General features: G+C 40.0%; 1 protein-coding gene across 2 annotated transcripts in view; it reads left to right on the forward strand.

The window, feature by feature from the left end:
- The window catches only part of gas7b (growth arrest-specific 7b), a 61,076-nt gene that overhangs the window by 24,555 nt on the left and 16,241 nt on the right, over positions 1–20,280 (forward strand). The window contains exons 2-8 of one of the 2 annotated variants that reach the window (XM_035670714.1): positions 1,439–1,556; positions 9,629–9,706; positions 11,124–11,212; positions 13,318–13,374; positions 16,495–16,584; positions 18,983–19,098; positions 19,308–19,382. In XM_035670714.1, the coding sequence (XP_035526607.1) occupies positions 1,439–1,556; positions 9,629–9,706; positions 11,124–11,212; positions 13,318–13,374; positions 16,495–16,584; positions 18,983–19,098; positions 19,308–19,382 (623 nt within the window). The remainder of the gene's footprint in view (positions 1–1,438; positions 1,557–9,628; positions 9,707–11,123; positions 11,213–13,317; positions 13,375–16,494; positions 16,585–18,982; positions 19,099–19,307; positions 19,383–20,280) is intronic. The other variant, XM_035670723.1, reaches the window with a different exon arrangement.

The following is a 20,280-nucleotide window of genomic DNA, read 5'->3' on the forward strand; positions in this document are numbered from 1 at the left end:
GAGCCTAGACGCCAAAATCTAAATATGCTGTACTGCTTAATAAACATTCCAAACGTGAGTTGGCTGACTGAACTGCTGATTACTGGTTTCCTCAATCACAACTGTTTCCTGTTCTCATTCCCTAGCATGCAAACAGCTAAACTGGCTGATACCCTACTGATTGGTTTAGGGACATCAAATAGCTTGCTCTGGGATGTACCTTTATCTGACGTTCAAATGCTTCAAGACTCAACCGTTTGCTGAGCCTTAGCTACTGTTGTTACGCCTGTCATGCGTTCTGTTCTCGCATGGCATATATGGAGGTTACAGTTAGTACGTAGGAATATTTGGTGGTTCGGAGACCAGTGCTTAATCTCGAACCAGTTCTTCGCCAGCAAAAGAACCAGCTCTCGGCCAGCAGCATCAACATTTGGCTGGTCTAGAACCAAGAACTGCGTGCGTCAGGGGCTTGGGGTGCATTGTGGCCAGCCATATGTATTTATTAGCTATTAAGGCTCTCTAGCCTGTGGAAAAACAAGATTCGTAAAACAAACTCCGAATGGGCATTAGCACCAACCCAGAGCTAGCACGAGGTTTGCGTTGGTCGATTATAGTCATTTCTGAAGCAATTGCAGACAAGGTGGACAAAAGCAGGCTTCTCATTTCTACAGGGTTTCTATAGGTTTCGACTGGTTAAAATTAAGACTTTTTAAGAACTTTTTAAGACCATTGTGGATGTAATTTAAGACCAATTCTACATCCATACTGGCAAAAGCCTCCTCCTTCTCCTACTGTGTTCTACTGAATTCATATATAGCCTGCAGTGACTGAATTAAGTTTCCTTGCAGTTACTAAAACTAACCTCTTATAGATGCTTGAATGACTTGGCATGGTCCCCAATAACCAAACTGTAGCTGATATGTAATTTCATCTGACTCCCCGAGCCTCCATACAGCATCTCCCAAATGTGTTACAATGGTCTCAGCCTGTTGTTTTCCTGCTAATCAGTAGCAGATGTGTGCAATTTGCCTACACGCTCTCTCGTGTTCCTTGGCTGTATGTTGTGTGCACATACGCTGACTCTGGAGCTCAGGGTCTTGGTCCAACTGCAGAGGCAGTTTGTTGTTCCTTGTGTGGCAGCGGCGGCAGCTCAGCCTGCTCCGTTATGATGTCATTGGTTGCTGGTTGTGAAATACTTAAGGAAATGAGAACCTCATTGAACCCGAGCTGAATGCTGCACATTTCTACTGCATCTAGTGTGTAGTCTGATCTTGGGTGGTTTTGTTTTATCTTCTTTTGTGTTTATCTCCAGCAGTAGTTTCAGTTATGACAGACTGTTGAGAAATAAGTCTAACATGGTGGATCTAACAGGGTGTTTAAATTCACCTCCAGTGTCCTGATAAGTGCGTTCCTGATTATTGGCAATTACTGATGTTCTCATGCTTTTTCTGTTTGACAGAGGACAGCATCTCTGAGTCAGCTCCCTGTTGATGACATCAAAGACCCCCTGCCTCCTCAGTGGAGATGCTACATGTCTCCACAAGGGCGGCGATACTACGTCAACACCACAAACAATGGTAAGAGTCAATAAAATGTAACATTGCTCTTAAGGGATCCAGATTTTACATAACTGCAGTGACTATCAATATCAATGTCTGTGTGTTAAGTGTGGAGCTGGAGCAGGGACGTGGTTAGCTTAGCTTAGCATAAAGATACGGTTTAACAGCTTAACCGGTACACAAACAGAAATGTAAAAACAACAAATGGGAGTTACAGGTTGGAACTATTTCTTTAGAGAAAACTGTTTAACCATCCGCCCGTCACACACTATCTTTGTCTCACGTCTCACCCTCCACACACCCCCTCTGTTCAGCTCTCTCGCACCCCCCAGGGTGGGTGCGCCTCGCAGTTTGAGAAATAACAATATTTATTTATGTGGTTGTTACATTTTTAGGAAAAGGAAACGTAATCAACATTGCTTCAAGGATAATTTCGCTTTATTACAATGTGGGTCTAATTTTTGGGATTTTGTCTTTCCCATCTGTATTAATAACACTGTATTCACCAAGTTAATTGCCAAGATAGAATTTGGGCGTCATCACTAAAAAAAATCCAACTGGGCTAGAAGAAACACAGTTCGATGATCATACAGGCTGTAAACAAGCCAGCAGTTGAGTAAAATTCTGTTGAAAAAGGAAAAAAATGTGAATGGTGGAATTATTGAACCAAACTGTTTGTTTTTCACATTCTTCGTTGCTAAACCACAAAGTCAGAACTGCTTTGTGGTTTAGTAGTTGAACTTACTTACTGTAGTTGTGTGCACTCATTTTTCCTGTGCAGCGAGGAATCATCACTGAAATGTTGCTCACAGTTTTTTCCTCCAAAGAAAGCAGTTTATGTAACTGATGAAATAACTAATAAAGAGAGATGATGGCCCAAACCACAGCAATAAGACCCAAGTTGTACTAAATGGGATTTGTCCCTTTATTTATAAACCCAGCTGCTTATATCAGTGCTGTTTTAAATCCTGTAAAGCTCTTTTGCTCTTATTACATTATTTCATTTGTAATATGTTTTTGCTGTGAGTGGAGCCTGGCATTGGGTACTAGTCGAGGCCAAGTCAGGACCTAGTCCAAAGAGGTTCAGGCCCAAGTCAAATCTGAGAGTGCTAGATTCAAGACCGAGACAGAAAAAGAAATGCTTTTGCCATTGCCAGTGGGATGAGTTTTGAGAGCCAGGCATACGATTGCAAGTGACACTGATTGGCTACCTGGTAACCACGGTGGCCAATGTCAATGCCCGTTCTAGATGGATTTTGTATTAAGCCAATACCTGTTTTCTGAACAAGCGCGTTTCAACAAAGGTTTTGTTTGAAGGAGGAAGGACTGGTGAAAACCATCTAGAATATTTGGCATCTAAACCAATGGCCACGTAATAATTGCACGTTCCACCGAGGAGCTTGTATTTATCATAAAAATGATACCTGAGCGATTTCATCCATCAGTAGTGGAGTTAAACGTATGCTCTGTCTCTACAGCAGTGATGGTACCAGTGAGAGACAGAGGGCGTAGAAGTGATACTGCTGATAGTGCCTTGTTTCTGTCAACACAATCACCACTCAGTGTCTCCCCGAACACACACATTCACACACACACACACAGAGGCACAAAGACAGCTTAATACGCTCCTCTGTTCCACAGACATAGCAACATAGCCTGTTTTTACTATCCCTGAGTGACCTCACTGTAAAACCTGACTGATGATACTAATATCATGTCTTGGCAGCGCTCATGTGCCTTGGACCCAGGATGTAATAAAGTTTGGAAAGTGCAGGTTTCTCAGACGCAGTGCTCCAAATAAAAAAAAAAGGGGGTGACAACGGGCCTCATGTAGGACCATTTTCTTATTTTCAGGCCTTATCACATCAAAATTAATCTGTGGCACATTGCATTTTGGGTATGTTAGCACAAAGTAGTGCTAGCTACTCTCTGCCAACAGAAAGTGCAGGCCATGGACACGGACTGAGCCTGCTATAAAAAGAGGGTTTGAGTCCGCCTCCAGTTGAACTGTGGTGAAGTTTGTTTGTGGTGTGAAAATTAAGCAGAAATGTGACTGCTTATCTCTGTATGAATGTATTGCCTATATTTATCAAAAGCTTATTTGGTAACCGTGGCAACATGTACACACATGAATGCAGGGATTTTCCCAAATACATTAGGAAAGTAAAAAGGTGTGTCTTGTATTTTAGCAGTTGCCCATTAAAAAGTGAGTGAAACATATTAGGAACTATTTTCCCATGAGATTCCACTACAGATTCCTCTGTCTGTCAGTCCGCTGCATCTACGGGTACAAATAAAGTAACCTGGAGCTGAAATTACTATTTATACACAACATGGTATATGAGGTTGAAACAAAGATTAGAACTAATGCGAAACAAAGATGTATAACAGTTCATTTGTCGTATATAAAAGATGTATGAACTATACTAACTGTATATGAACTTTGTTTCTGACTTTTGGGTATTTTTTGGCATGTTAATCTAAACTGATCTGTACATAACTAATGATGATGAGTGAAAAGGGTTGGTGTAATAAGCTAATTCAGTCTGCACCTTTTTGGCCAGTATAACTTGCTTTAATTTTATTTATTTATTTACAATTACATGTTTGAGTTGTACTATATATGTTAAAATTACCAAATATATTTATTGACATGAGTTCAATTGACCAAAATAAACTAAACTAAACCAAAATAAAGGACTAGTTACAGTCACGGCTAATAATTATAATCAGTTAATTCTTCATGAGCTGTCTGTTTTACCAGAGAAAATAACAGTGAACCACAATAAAGTGCTGTGTGCCTTGCTCTCCAACACCAGACATTTATTTCCCGCCTTGAGTCTTTGTAGCACTGATGATGCAGGATGACATCACCAACACTGTCCATTGAATGAGTTACCTGTTAGTCTATATAACCTCAGGCGTACAGCTCTTGGGTTGTTTGTAACAAGTCAGTGTGAACACGAATTCAGACCAAAGTGAACCGCACTTTAAATCACTCCTACAGGCATGACTCCTGCAGGCCCGATGACCATGTTCACCTGTGTCCTTCATATAAGCGTGATTGTGGTTTAGCAGTCACTTATGAGTGCAACCAGCGGCACACACAGAGCTGTTCACATAATGCACGTCTCTGATCGAGGTTGCTGCGGTCAAATTGCGGCCGCGAGAGGGGACCTAGAATTAGCCGAGGGCTCCACCCAGCCACGAGACCAGGGGAGTCGCTCTTCCTTTTCCTCCTCTCCTCCTCTATTTAGTGCCAATGACAAAGAGCTGGAAACAAACCAGACTCCTTGGACCATGTTGAATGTGTCGTTATTAGATGCTTCAACAGTTAAGATAACCTCAAAACTTTCAATTCTTCTCCCTCCGTCTGCATGTTCTTCCTCTGGGAATTCAACAGATCTGTTTTGTCTACATGTGACAGGGTGTGGAGGCTTTTCTTTAGTAGTAAAACTGATCATATTCCAGAGGGACGGAGTCAGAAATGACAAGAGTTTCACAACATTTCCTAAGAGAGACAATGATTAATTTTTCATAACTTTTCTGCACATAAAGAACCATCTGTAGTCCTGGCTCATAAATAAAGCAGTATTGTTGCTGTGGTGTTATGAAAGTGGCCTCTGTGGGCACAGAAAACCTCCAGGACTTATTTTCTGTGTCTTTGCTGCGTGATGACAAAATGAAAGCGCAGAGAACGCTCCCGCTCACTCGACTACAGGCCTGTGGTTCTTTCAAACTCACCACTGCAGCGACTGTTTCCAAACAAACCCATCTGATAACATTTTTCCTGAAACATTAGGTATTTATAGCATCTCTGCTATTTTCACTGGACCTCCCCTTTGTTACTCTAAAGTTCAGCTAGATTAGATACTGTCCTGCGTGTGTGTTTCATGCGTGTGTTTGTGTTTCCGCGTCGCCATGGTAACAGAGCAGAGTGCGTGGGTGAGGGCTGCATGTCCTTGTGTCAGAGCTTGTTTTTTCTCTAGGTTTTCCTTCCTGTGTTGCTGGGTGCAGCGGTGCAGGGTGCTGCGGTTTGTACCAGCCGTCTCCAAAGACTCTCCACTCATCCCAGCCTGACCAGCGGGCTGCTTTATAAACACACCAAACCAAATACTCAACAGTCCCAACACACACTGTAGATTTATAGCACACAGTTCCCCCAGGTTGCAGGTATTTTTGAATGAAGTCTGATTCATAGTGAGCTATAAAAAACTCTCTTAATAAATGAAATGCATCTGAATTACACTGGATGATTCTGGTTTCTGCTACTGCATACAGATCTGCCCTGTAAATGATACATTCTGTGCTTATATTTGATATATTCTGGTTTCATGAGTTATTTCCAAATCAAATCGTTTCATTTGAACAATAATGTCACCTTCCTATTGCAGCCAAAGAGCAGCCTGCCCCACAACTCATAAAGACTAGCTACTTTTAGCTAATACAGTTTTGTTGCGGTTCAAAGTCTGTTGCTCTTTTTGGTCAACATGGCCATTAAAATTGAAGCCAATGTCTTGTTCCTATCCACAGTATAAGAATAAACACATATTCCAAGCTATTGGAAAAGTACAGTACGAACATTAGCTAATTACGTTAGCTAGTCAGCTAATTAGCTAGTTAGCTGTAGCACATAGAGATTTGCTGCTATTCCACTAGCTTCTGTTTCTGGAAAAGTGTAAGTTTCTGTGGTCAACTATCTAAATTTGATTTTGACAAAATGAAACAGCTTCCAATTTACTAGCATAGCAGTGTTTCTTTACCAATGATGTTTACCCACGCTTCCTTCTAATACCATCTTTTAAAGTTTTTTACTGTAATGTCCAAACCAGCCCTGCTCATCCTGGCATCATGATGCAGTGGCCCATCACTTGGTAAACCTTGGTTTGGTCTTGTGGGGATTTTCATTATTGCTGTAGCATAAACATGATATAAATGACACTACTGAATACATTTGTTAATTCTGTTTTATCATCCTTGTGATTTATAAGGCTGCAGCAACTCTGGCTTATTTTCATTATCAATAAATATTTTCACGATTAATTCAAAATGTCAGAAAATTGTGAAAAACGCTCATCACAATTTCACCAAACCCAAAATGACATCTTTAAATTGCTGCTTTTCCCCAACCAACAGTCCAAAACCCAAAGACTGACAAAGAAAAGCTTCCCTCATCAATCCTCATATTTAAGAAAGTGGAACCAGAAAATGTTTGGCTTGAAAAATGACCAAAATGATTAATTGATAATTTTACATTGACAGTGAATGTAGTTTTTTTCTCTTCTGGAGCAGAACCTGTTTCATTTCAACTCTCTTGCCTGCAGATATAGACAACCTTGTTCAGTTTAGATATTAAATGGTTGTTCTTAAATACCACTGATACCAAAATGCTGTCTGTCCTTTGCTTGTAAGCGAGTCTCCAGCAGTCTCTTTGTTTACATGGCGTCTCTATGACACTGTCAGCTCAGCTGTCAATCAAAAGAGTACACTGGCCTGCCCACTCAGAGGCTTGGTGTAGTCTGTGATTGCTAACTTTTTCCACAATAGCTACAGTGCATCTTCTGCTTTTTTTATGTTTGTTCTATTGCTATGAGAGGAGATCCCGTAAGCGCTGTCTGTCAACGGTGTTTCCTCTTTGGAATATGAGTGTTAATGGGCTGTGATTGATAAAAAACAGAGACAGGAGGTAGCTAATGCATCAAGGACCAGTGTCATATTGTTATGAATAAAATATAGCAGTGTCAAAGCTAACTAGGCCATTTCTCCTTCTCCCCGTTCAGAATCGGTGATGTCTCGCCTCACTTGTGGCGTGGTTGGACAGTAAGCTGATGCCAGAGTTATTTTTGTGTTTAGACCTGCTGTTGACTATTTTCATTCATACATTTTCGTGTACACACAACTGCTGTCTTTTGTTGTTAGCTGACGATTTGCTGCTACACTCCAGTGACTCTGAGCCAGTCATGTTTGCAAAATGAAAATGTGGTTATGACTGACTTTGGTGAATCAGAAAAGCATTAATTGGTGTTTTTATGTTGCATAAAAGAGCATATCCTCATGCAGCTTGAATCATTAGCGACTATCATTGATATCATGAATTCACATCATTACGATCTGACGGGCCTAAAAGGGGCGGATGAGCCATTCCATGAATGGTAAAGAGGGTAAAGTGAGCCAGCTTGGGTTTAAATTCCACAATCAAGACTTATCAAGGCAATTTAGAGTGAATGACAACTTTTGAGACTTTGCTCGTCCGTGACAAGGCGGCTGATGAGAATCACTCCTGCTGCTGCTGCTGCTGCATATGTATCACTGTATCTGGAGGTATGAAACTGGCAGGTGCCAAGTCTGATCCCTCACCTGCATAAAAACCTGTTTGGCGGAAATGATCAGCAATCTGCATTTCAAGTTGCCAGTTGCCTAGAAACTAAAGCTGTTCGGTGTCAAACATAGTAAATATGTGGGATTTCACACTCCAAATCTAAAGTCACAAGTCAAAACTATTTAAAAAAAGCTGTTTAATTTGACAAAAAATATTTTTAAGGGAATGTTTAATTAAAAATACTATTCATAAGCTGACTTATTTTTTAATTTCAATTGAGCTTCCTGGCTTTGAATCTGGCAAACTGGGTGTTATCCACATATAAATGTAATATAAATCTTTTTTTAAATGATGTTTTGACTTCTATCCCTTTGGCAGTCACAATAACAAACAATTTCCCTGAGCTAAGTAGATTATGTTATATTCTTCTGCATTAATATCCTATGTTTCTCACAGTATTGATTTGTTTATGACAACCTAACAGAGAGAAATTGAGGCATTTAGGGCCAGTGAGTAAAGGCTGTGCGCTGGTGTTGTACATCAAATGTGAAGGCACAGCCTCTCTCCATAAGCCTGCTGCCAGTTATCCCCTCCATGCGTGTCATTTGAGCTGATGGGCTTGGCTCACTTGTCTCCTCTGCTAAGCGGTGCCAAATAGAGCAGAGGCAGCCAAAAAGACCCAAATGAAATAAGAGCTCTTTACATGTCCCTCTCCTTTCTATGCTGACAGTAGAGGGCTAATTGAGCCCTAAGCTCAGGGCTGTGGTGAGAATGGACATAGGGGAGTAAAAATCAAAGAGAGCCCTTCTGTATTAGGGTATTTGTCAGTCATGCTCTACATCCTCCTTCTTCAGCATCTTTACCAGCATAAATCAAATGGGGGCAGATGATGGAAGTATCAGTGCCTCTATTGAGCTCAGATAACTTTGAACTCGGGGCCATTTCATAAATTTATACAATCAAATGTGATTTGGGGCCGTTAGCTTGTGCATAACTAGTAGAACAATACCTTACTAGGAGGATCAACTCCCAATCTGGCAACGCGGTTGAGGGAGGCCTTTGCAGCTCTATATCTCTCTGAATCTGAATCCTACGCCACAAACATTACTGAAGACGCCCTAACTTCCGCTTCACTGTGACTTTAATATTTTATTTGTGGAATGTATGTATGGGTCTCAAAATTGCTAACAAGAAACACATTAGAAGAAAGAAATACTGTAAAAATAAAAAAAAACACCACTGGAATGGCACTATCAGAGACTTGTTAAGGTAGCTTTTAGCCATGGTGCTGTGCAATGGAAGAGGTTCGCTGAGTGTGTCCATTCCTGTCAAATGCTTATAATTTATTCTTGTAATTTCATTCATCTTATCTTTGTCCAGTTTCAGACCTTTGAATTGACACCTATATCTCAGATTGGTGATTTGAATTGCTCTGGTTTTGTGCTCATTAGTGTGGTTGTTACGGTTATTAAGTGTACTTAGACCTAGAAACTGCTACCACTTTAAAATATAGCCCATTCCAAAATATGAACACAATGTCTGAGTAAAGTGAAACAGTTTCTAACAATTGTGCGGTAATACACTGGAAGATCTGTGCTTTTTTTTCTCGTTTAACTGCTGACTGAAAGTGCCAAGTTTGCACCCGTTTATGGAATCACTTCTTCATATCAGTGCCCACAAATAGTTTCAAAACTTGTAACAATGGCAAAAAGAATATGACAGCTGGTACTGCTCTCATTGTTTTTCTTCTCTTTCTCCTGCACATCATCAGAGACCACATGGGAGAGACCGTCCAGCACACCTGGGACCCCTAAGATGTCCCTCCGACACAAGAACTCCCTGCCAGCAGGTACTACAATCTATCTCTCTCCATCTGAACTCTCTATCAGTTCAACTTCCTCAAGTTTTGTGGCCCGGGGCTGTGAATTCTCATAAAATTCCACAGTGGCACAAGGCACCCGCTTATGCACACCAAACACACAGACACTTCCTGTGACTAATTTTATCTGTAGCCTCAACTGCAGAACTAAGGCCTCCTCTGTCTTTCTTTTGGCCCTGTTCTAAAGGCAGATAAACAGAGAGAGCCAGTAAGGTTTGTGAGATGTTCAAATGGTGGGAGCAGCCCTCATGCATTTATATCATTTCTGTCACGGACAACTACTTAGTTTTGCCTCAAAACAAACTTTTAAATGGGAAAGTGCTTGCTCATGTTGGCTGTGTGAATGTGAATGACAAATTTCTTTTAAGCTCAAGAGCTCCAGACAACGATATTCCCAACTCACCTGCTGTTATTACTAACCTTACAACAACAGAACTAGAAACTAAAATAGTAACTGAATGTCTGTGGGCAAGTCGTTTAACGTCACCTGACACACAACTCCTAGGTGGAATGGCTGGAATAACAAGTCAGTGTTGTGTGGCTTGGTCCGATCCACTTTGTTTCCCATTTACAGAGCCGGAGCAGTGTACCAACACTGGATAACCCCTTCTTTTAAATGGAGGTTTACTAAATTAAAGGACTAAATTAGAAAATATTAAAATAGACTAGTTGTCATGTAGAGATTAGTTATTTCTCATACACCTAGTAACTGCTATGTAGTTAACCAAACCAACTAACAAAACTTACGTTAGCTTGCTAATATTTGACCTGTTTAGTTTGAAGAGTAAAATATGCTATTTAATGATAATGTCAAATGGGAGAATTTAAAATTTAAGCTAATAATGTTAGCATTAGACCAAATGACCAAATAAAGTTGGTTACTTTAACATAATTGGACATTTCCAACTCATTCTTATTTGTATGAATATTGCCAACTCTGAAACACGTACTTCATACCTACATTTAAAAAGCATTGCAGTTAAGCTTAATATATTGTTTGTTGCAGTTGAGTTGTTTTAGCTTGTAATGCTACAGGGAATCTTGTTTACTTAGTATATTAATTAGCACATTACTGAGCTAGCGAAGACATTCATTAAGTTTTAATGGTGAAACCCAATTTTGTTGGTAACTGGTTTGAAACTTAGGAAGGACTTCACACACAAACAATGAAGTGATGGTTTTACATATAGGCAGCTAGCGTTACCCAGTCCACATCTCTGATTTTGATCTGTTCTCGCCCCATTAAAGACATTTATCAAGCTACAGAGACAAAAAGACAGCTCAGCACTGGCTTGGTTTGACTTGTTACAACTGCAGACACCAAATGACTAATGAAATTTAATTCTCTCTCTCTCTCCATCTTGATCTTTTTCTCATTTCTCTCCAGTGAACGGATTTCACTCAAGTGGTAGTCCCTTGCATCATGTGGAGCATTCACACAACAGTGTGGTTAGGAAAAGCAGTACAGAGCCACAGGTAAAGCTGTCTGTTATTCCTATTCCTATACAACATGAAATACACCAAACACAGTCCAATTCATTTGCTGAGTGAGCATAAACTCTGTCTAAAAGAGGGTACAGTTTCCATTGAGTCATTTTAATACTTCCTATTTTTTTATACATCACTGTCATTTCTCATGCACCCACACTCATATAACCGCTGACATCAAACTAACAGGAGATTGCGAGAGAGAGCTGAGCAGAGCTTCATCGACAGAAGTCTAATTAAGTGAACACACCTGTGAGGGTGAACCATGGCGATTTGGCCTTCATTTGACGGTCATAGTGTAGAGAGACAGGAAACGGTAGAGAGAGAGGTGGTATGACATGCAACAAAGGTTGTTGAAAACATTTGAGATAATGTAAGTACACAGCTCAACAAAACATATTACATAGGTCTAGTTGTTTATAGACATTTTAATGTGAGCGGGCTTGGGTTTATATACCTTTTAAATAATTTATCAGATAAAAATACAATTCAATTGTAAGTAAAAAACATACTAAATAACTCTATATAACGCTAATAGCTTTTTTGTTTTAAATCATGAAATTAGTACTTTGGTTGTCAATCTGATCTGAAAATAGTGATCGATTCATCATAATTTCAATGTCTCTCCACCTTATTTAGTAGGTTATTCAAGTTACTACTCACTAGCATTTACCAGCAGTCACATTTGTAGACTTTTACATCAGAATGAATAAAACCCACTGCCAGATGAACTTCAGTTCTTCCAGTCAACAGTTTAAAGGCTCTAATAAACCTTAGAGCAAAGTTTCTTTTGACTGGGGCTAGGTTTTGGTACTTTTTTTTTGACACTCAACATCAAAAATGTACCAAAAACCTTTAAAGCTGCGATATTATAACATTAGTATTCAATTGCAGTCACGTTTCTGGCTAGCCAACAAATTCGGGTCCAGTATTCACTCTCTTTAGATGCTGAATGCTCCACTATGTTTACTAGCTAGTCGCAAACTTTATCCATCTGCTGTTTGGTGCTGGACAAGTAGCAGTAGCACACTCCATTTATTAGAGCTTTTTTCGCTAAACACAGCTGCCTGCTGCTCCTGAAAACAACAGTGAACCAAAACAGTAAAAACGGGCTATAAAACCAAAACATAGGGCTAAAAGACGCTAAAATACTGTATGTTTGGGTGATAATTCCCTGTGGTTTTGTCACTGCATGTATCCCCCTTTCATATGCATGTAGAAATTTAATCTATTGTAAATATAAATTCAATAATTCAATACCCAGCCTTACACCTTATAGCATCTTTATGCAGTTATAAAAATAAATCACAGATAATACAAAGCTTGTGTTTGATAGCAATAATAATGATGCACGATGGAGTCTTCAAACCCCCACTCTCTTTTCGCCTCTCATCATTAATGGAGAGGCTGATGGCAGTTAGAGCAGATTAATCCCTCCTACAGTATCTGTTCCCTTGATCATAATTAACCAGGCAGTCAGGGTGCAGTTATACAGGATCCACCCACCACTTATTCACTCTGTCTCCTTGTTTCCCTCCTTTTCTGCATCTTACACTCGAGCACACACACCCAGCCATTCAAAAAATATTAACACACTTTTGCTACTGGGAATTCAAGGTTCTGTTCTCTTGGATATTTCTAATTTTTTGCATGAGAGGAAGTGTGAAACTCCCTATTTTACTACTTTATCTCAGTTTATATTTATACTTAGTTCCTATTTTCTGTCCCCTCCATACACTCTCACACTGTTGGTTCATCTCAGAACACTGGAAATTTCTCTATTCTAAGCTTAAGTGTTAGAAATCACACACGCATACATCCACACTCACACAAAGAGAGAGAAAGCCAACCATGCTTTGCTTTGCTCTGCAGAACTATCCTCCCTACTCTGCACAGCAACACACACTCTAACACACATACATACACACCAGCAGCAGCAGCAGAAGCGGAGTGAGCACCAGACAGACGCTAACAGCGCTCGCCAGGAAAACAACTGTGTTTGTGTGTGTGCGCGAGTGACAGTGTGTGTATGTTGAGCAGTCATGTCTGACACAGAGGACGGAGGTTTTGACGGAGCGTCCTTCTTCTCTCAGCAGAGCCCGGGATCAACGTCACCCACCAGGAAACAGAACAAGGAGACCACGGTCACGGTGAGTGGGGCAACTAACGGGAACTCTTAACGAACCATGAACTCACCCTGGCTCTCTACAGTAGCCCTGAAGGACCAGATTTGATACCAGCTTAAGTATTTTTCCCCCCAAGTTTGGAAATGACAGTTTAAGGAAATGCAATCTCCAGAAGTGCAGATTGCCCTGGTGGGATTTCTTTTTCCAGATACATGTTTGCTGCATCAGTTGTAATACAAATACATTAATACATGTATTTAATACATTGGGACAATAAACAAACTAAATCTTCACTATATGAAAGCTGTAAATATGTTTAATTTCCTCCTCAGTGTTGCTCTCTCTATAGTTCATATCCATTCACTGCTGGTAGAAGTGTTTGGTGCTTGTTTTCAGTTGCTAGTATACAGATACACAGTGACATCATCCTATCCAGCATCCAGATGATTTCTCCACTGTTGTCAGGTCGTCGCATCCTGTTGGGCCTCGATAAGTAGCTGCTGCTGTGACGTTATGGATTTCTTTTTTCTTTTTCTCTCTTTTCTTTTATATCCTTACCATTTTAAAAAACCAAGACATATTGAGAATGATTTCAATAAGTAATATAAGACGGGAAAGGTCAGGGTGAGAGAAGAGAGAAAGAGGGAAGAAAAGAGGTTGCGGAGAGGGAGAAGAAAGGAGGTGGAAAACAGAACAAAAGTTGAGAGTCGGAGGGGAAGAAAAAAAGAGAAAGAGAAGAAGGGGGGAGAAGAAAGTATATGGGGGGGGGGGGGGGGGGGGGAGTTGTTATAAATCTCATGTATTTACCCACAGGAGACATTTCTCATTAGCAAACCAGAGAGTTTGAGCAGATGGTTATAAAAGGGAAACATGAGAGAAAGAGAGGTGAGGGGAGCTACATTTGGTACTATTAACTGCTGCTGATATTGTGTACAAAACGGTCAATAATAACAGTGGAAGATTTGCAAATTCTTACAAATTTTTTAGTAAGCTTCACATTTCTGCTGACGACTATTGATTTAGCTAGTTGCAAAGATAACTGTCGCTAACAGATTTTTATCAGCTTTATAGCTAACGTTAAATCTGTGAGTTGGTTTGAAACTCTCTGGCTGCAACAAGAATGAGTCCTAAAAATAAGTTTTTTGTGGCTACATACATGATATAATGCTAATAAACAGGGCTAAAGTTATAGTACAGACAAAAAGTCATGGAGACGCATTCTTGTAATGCAGGGTAGCTAGTTAGCAGTATCATAGCACAGGGACAACAAAAGATGCTTACTATAGAAACAACACAAAGGTTATATTTGTGCTCTATTGTTTGTGTTTTCAAATAATATTTTAGATTTTTACAAGAACTCTATCTCACAGAAGAAGTTTAGCTGGTTTCAGTCCTGAACGAGATCCTTTCTAATATACCTCAAAATAAGTTAGCTAACTCTGTGCCTTGTGACAAAACGCTAGGCTACTATTGTGAGTAGTAAGCTAGTTACCTGGACATGCTAACGTTTGCATCTTAAATTATTGCAGATAAACACACTGTAGCACATTTGTTGCCAGTTCCCTCTTCTGTTTTTGAAAGGCAAATAACAGACACCACCCTCCCACCACCCGCTTCAACATGCCAAAATCCAAAAGCTTGGCAGGCCTGCTGTGCCTAGTTACGAGCTAATATAGGGCATTCACTGTTTGGAGGAGGGGTTAAATGAATGGTCAATTGATCAAGGTCACCAAAGGTCAGGAAAGAAAGTGCTAGAAGCAGTGTTGGGGTGTGAATGCAAACACAGTAAGCCCTTCACTGGAGCCTGCTGGAAGTAGCCTTGCCCTCATCTTCGCCAAAAGAAGCGGGGGTCAGTTTAAAGCCCTGCTAACTGTCAACCTCTGGACCTCGGCAGTGATTGAATAGAGAGCCACTCCCTCAAACAAATTATAAGCTTCATAAGCCAAGATAAGGTTGAATTAGAGGCCTTTTTCTTCTTCTTGCATTTCAATCTGAATATTGGCTCTGGAAAAGTCATCAGCAGAACCACATTTGTCGATTTGCTCTGAATTGCGAGGCTTTGGCATTAGACAAGGGTGCTCTCTGGTGCCACTGAAGTTTTTAAAATAGAACCAGTGCATCCTCGCTGCAGGCTGTTTACCTCCTGAGGTTAATTGGAACGCATGTGAGAGAAGATAAAGCTGCTTTTGTTTGCCCTGCAGTCTTTGCCAAACCTGGGGTCTGTTTGTATCCCAAGACATGTTTCTTTTTGAGATGTGTGTTCTCTTACTTTTCCCTTTTGTGTCTTTATTCTTCTTCCCTTGTCATGAAAAAAGTTTTTGTTCTGCTAAATCTGGAAGTGACAACTTGTCAAACCCTGACCTTGTGCCGTTGTATCCAAAGCAGCTGTGATGTCTGACAACTGTAGTGTCTGCTTTTCATAAAGGTGGTTGTCTTCTACCTTCCCTACCACCCTATAGGTTTAAAGGAAAAATATAAAAGCACTTTACCAAGCCTCTGAGCACAGAAAGTACTAGAGCGACATGCATTGTGTACTGTCCTGTTGAGTTATACCCAGCGCAGAACCAAGCAGCTCACAGCAGGGAGCCCCTGCAGCCAGCTGATCCAACAGCACTGCTGCTGGGAGACAATTAACTGCACTAAGATAATTAAAGGCAATCTTTGGGAATCCATTTCACTGATTGCTCTGGGCCAAAGTAGAAGTTCTGAGTGTTGTGGTAGAGCGCTCAACGATGAATCCCAAAAAGGCTGAGAACCACAAAGGCTCTGTATTGACAATAGTGTCCCCAAGGACAGGGCGAATAGAGAAACGTGAATGAACAATGCTGGGTCGATCGGATTGTCTTCTTTACTTTTGTGTGTTCTCAGAGCTGCTGAGAAGAGAGTGTTGCCAAAGCAACAGAGTGCAGACTACCTTGAATACCAGAGAAGAAGTGTGTGTGTGTGTGTGTGTGTGTGTGTGAGTGAGTGTGAGTATACTTCTATAAACTGTCAACACATGGAGCACTAATAATGCTGCTGTACAGTACAGTGGCATCAAAGCGAAGTTGTCTGTCATGATTCTATAAACTGCCCCATTAAACTGCCCTCCCTCTGGGGCTTTTTCTCTCTCTCCCACTCTCTCTCCCTCTCTCTCTCTCTTAGATTAACTGTGTGACGTTCCCGTCTCTTGCATGCATGCCAGAGCAACAGCTGCTGAAGCCAAACGAATGGAGCTACTGTGACTACTTCTGGGTAAATTCACCTCAATGTTTAAGAGGCCGTAAATTTGTTGTCTGCTGCCCCATTGCACAACCTGGCTGTGATTTATCTGAAGGAGAAGATAAAGAGCAGTACCGTAACGACAAAAACTTGCAACTCTTCTTCTCAGGCAACTTGACATCATACACTTACTGCTGGAAGCATAACATTTCAGTTTTATTAGTTTATCTGATGATATTAATTTAGAAATTGTCTAAAAAAGACATACTATAAATCATTTCCCCCTGGGATTATTAAAGTATTTCTGATTCTGATTCTGATTGTGAAAAAGGTATATATTGTTTTATCTCTTAAAAAAGAATCCAAATGAAAAGTTCTGCACATGTGCATCTCAACAGAGATGAGAAGGAAGCGAGGCTCACTCCTTAGCTGCTTCCATCATCAGATGGATCGCCATCAAATAAGTGAATAAAAACTGAGCAGAAGCAGCATTGGGTTTAAAACAGTACTAAAATCTTTTATGTAAAAAACTCACTCTTTAGTTTATGCCCTGTATTCGCACAAGAGCTCTCCAAACCAAGAGAAAGATACTTAAACAGAGGAAAGTGGAAGAAGGAAAAGATCTAGAGGAGGCCAATTTTTGAAAAAAGCAACCAAAGAAAGAAACTTGATCCTTTCAAAAAAATGATTGTGCCTCTGTTGACATCACCCCTTTCCCCACTAAATCACTAAATGAACATCTCAGAGAACAAAAACAACACCGGATCCTTTTCATCTTTCACCGTGACTCCATATTTATCTCATACTGGCTGCGCTGCACGCTGGGAATCAGCATTGGCTTTAATAAGATCCACCAGACATTACTGTAGGATAATACATTACATGGAACTGGCTGGAGTGCAGTGAGCCAGCAGGCCTCTGCTGCAATGTTAGGACATCTTCCGCCCCTGCAGTGTAATCTCTACCAGGTGTGGTGTGTGGAGCTAACACACTGTAGTCATACACACAGAGGTGACAGTGGGAAGAAAGAATGAGTCGGGAAAATGGACACCAGAGTCACACATGTTAATTTTAGTAAAACAGCTCAGTTTTAATGAACCATTGGCTTCTGTTCTCATGACTAATGTGAGTTTATGAGCTTTGTAATCAGTTTGTTTACATGCACTTAAGTTGTACATTTACTGTTGCTTTTCTGCATTTATCAGATTTTTTAAAATATCATCTTAACAAAAAACAAACATATTTAGCATCAGAGAAATTTGATTGGAATGGCTTTAATTATGAGATTTGAATTCAGGTGAAACTAGATGGGACGGCAGTGCAGACGGATGCAATTAAAGATCATTACTCGTAACTGAGCATCCTCACATTCAGTCATTTAAATAAAACTGCTCCTGACAAAAAGTAGTTCATAGGATTCTTCTTTTGAGAATCATTTCAAAAGTAAAATTTGAAAGGCACTTATGTTGTACGGTAAAACTTAAAAGTAGAATAAGTTCATATTGATCTACCTGGGGGGCAGCAGGACATGTTGAAACCATGACATACATCACCTAATAAAGTTGTTATGGCTAACGTGTTAGCAAAGAATGTTCAGACATGAGCATTAGCATTGATTTTGCGTTGCATTTCTTTTCATTCTCCTTTTGGTTTTTCTCTCCACAAACTGCACTAAATAAGTTGGTTCATCAGAAAAAACACCTTGGTGCTATCTAGCAAACCAGCCTACGTTTCCAGTAGTTTTGAGCAGAACCATTGTAATCTAGGATGTGTCATCAACAGAGGGTGCTGCACAATGCACAACAACATGTAGAATTTGCCTGCTTTGGTTCCCAAGGAAAACCTGCTATTTTTTGCTTTCAGCTGGGAACCAATTTTCTGGGGCTCTAAACTAATTTATTTTTGGTCAAAATACTCTGAATGCTTCAAAACTAGGTGCACAAACCAGAACGGTTTCCAGAAGTGCTACGACTGAACTAAATCAGTGAAGTTGTGGGCTGATCTGAAAAAAGCTAAAACACTCCATAGAGCTGAAATTCTGAAATGATAATAAACATTCTGTGTATGTTTATCACTGCAAGTAATACCTATCACATTACACTTACATGGAATTTACAGTAACCTGGTTACTACAGTACATTGAACACTGAATAATGCCGATCCTTTAACCAATAAATTAATTGTTTCAATTTGTCAATAATTAATTGTATACAAAGTAATTAATTTATTTGTTATTAACAAATACATTATTCACTCAAGCTAACTACACCATATCCATATCAGAGTTGAACTGATTGTCTCTCTGTATTTGAGGGAGCACGCAGAAGACAACGTTTTTCTTTGAGCTGGAAGGTGTGATGTTCTCATGTTGGTTGCTAAGTGTTTGTTTGTTCAATACGTTTCTCGTGTGCTTGCCGTGTTTACCTCGTAGACTGATAAGAAGGATCCCCAGGGCAACGGCTGCATCACAGGATTTGACGTTTTGCTGCAGAAACAGCTGAAGGGGAAACAGATGCAGAAAGAGATGGCTGAGTTCATCCGAGAGAGGTATTGGCTTTTTCATCAGCCCATTTGCCCTTTTTAGTTTTTTTTTCATCCTCAGGTTACCATGAAAACCATACAGTTGTCAACAAACCATTTCCCCTTTTTTGTGCTCATTCATGTACATTACTGTGTTGCACAACACAGGAAACGAATGAAAAAGTTCATGTTGTGTAAAGACTGTGTGGTAATGAAACTCTCTACTTCCCTCTCAGGATAAAGATAGAAGAGGAGTACGCCAAGAATCTCTCCAAGCTCTCCCAGATCCCTCTAGCAAGCCAGGAAGAAGGGTGAGTGACCTTCCTGCTTGAAGGGTTTTCAGGAGAAAGACAAACCCCCTCTCATCGTAGAGTGGCTTGTTACACACATGGCTGCAACATTAAAAAAAAAAACATATCTGTCATCACTTGGAAAGAAGTCTTTCCACTATGTAGCCACTTTGGAGATGAGGAGGCTGTAAATTATGTGTTTTTGTTCCTTCTCCTCATTATATTTTGTAATAATATTAATGTGATACTTTATTGCAGCATAGAGGGCACATTTCTTTCCAGTGAGGTCAAAGGTCATGGCCGACAGCCATGAAGCTGGTAGAGAGTCAGTATCAGATGACAATCTGGGAAAATATACAAATGGCTAAATAGAAACATTGCTTTGAGATAATGAGAGTAATGCAATACATGAGTGTGCATATTAGCTGAGTAATCATAAGAGACATAAGACACTTTATTTGTCATTGTGGGCATACATTAATCAGTATAATCAGTTAGTTGACGGACAGAAAATTATTGATTAAGTAATTTATCAAGCAATAAATGTCAAAAATGAATGGATACTAGCTTCTCCTTATCTGCATTTCATATTGTTGTAGATGGAATATCTTTGGGTTTTTGATGTTTGGACAAAAAAAAGGAACTCAAATACGTTTTGCATATGTGATGCTTTTGTGCTCTTGGAACTTCTTTTCATTTTTCAACTTTTTGTCAACTAAAAAAAAACTATATTATAGAAATGGTTTACAATGTTAGTTGCATCCCTAGTGCAAGTATACAGCAACAGATACATTTAAAGTGATGCTGTCTAATTGTCAAACATTTTGTAACGGTACCACAACTGGAGGAGAGTCATAAAGTCAGTCAAGTGGCTGAATGTACTGTAATGTCAGTTACACACAAAGTGGGAACAATGCAA

This window comes from Morone saxatilis, unplaced genomic scaffold (genome assembly GCF_004916995.1).
Source record: "Morone saxatilis isolate NCDOM2014 unplaced genomic scaffold, NCSU_SB_2.0 Contig1, whole genome shotgun sequence".
In the NCBI taxonomy this organism is placed as follows: domain Eukaryota; kingdom Metazoa; phylum Chordata; class Actinopteri; family Moronidae; genus Morone; species Morone saxatilis.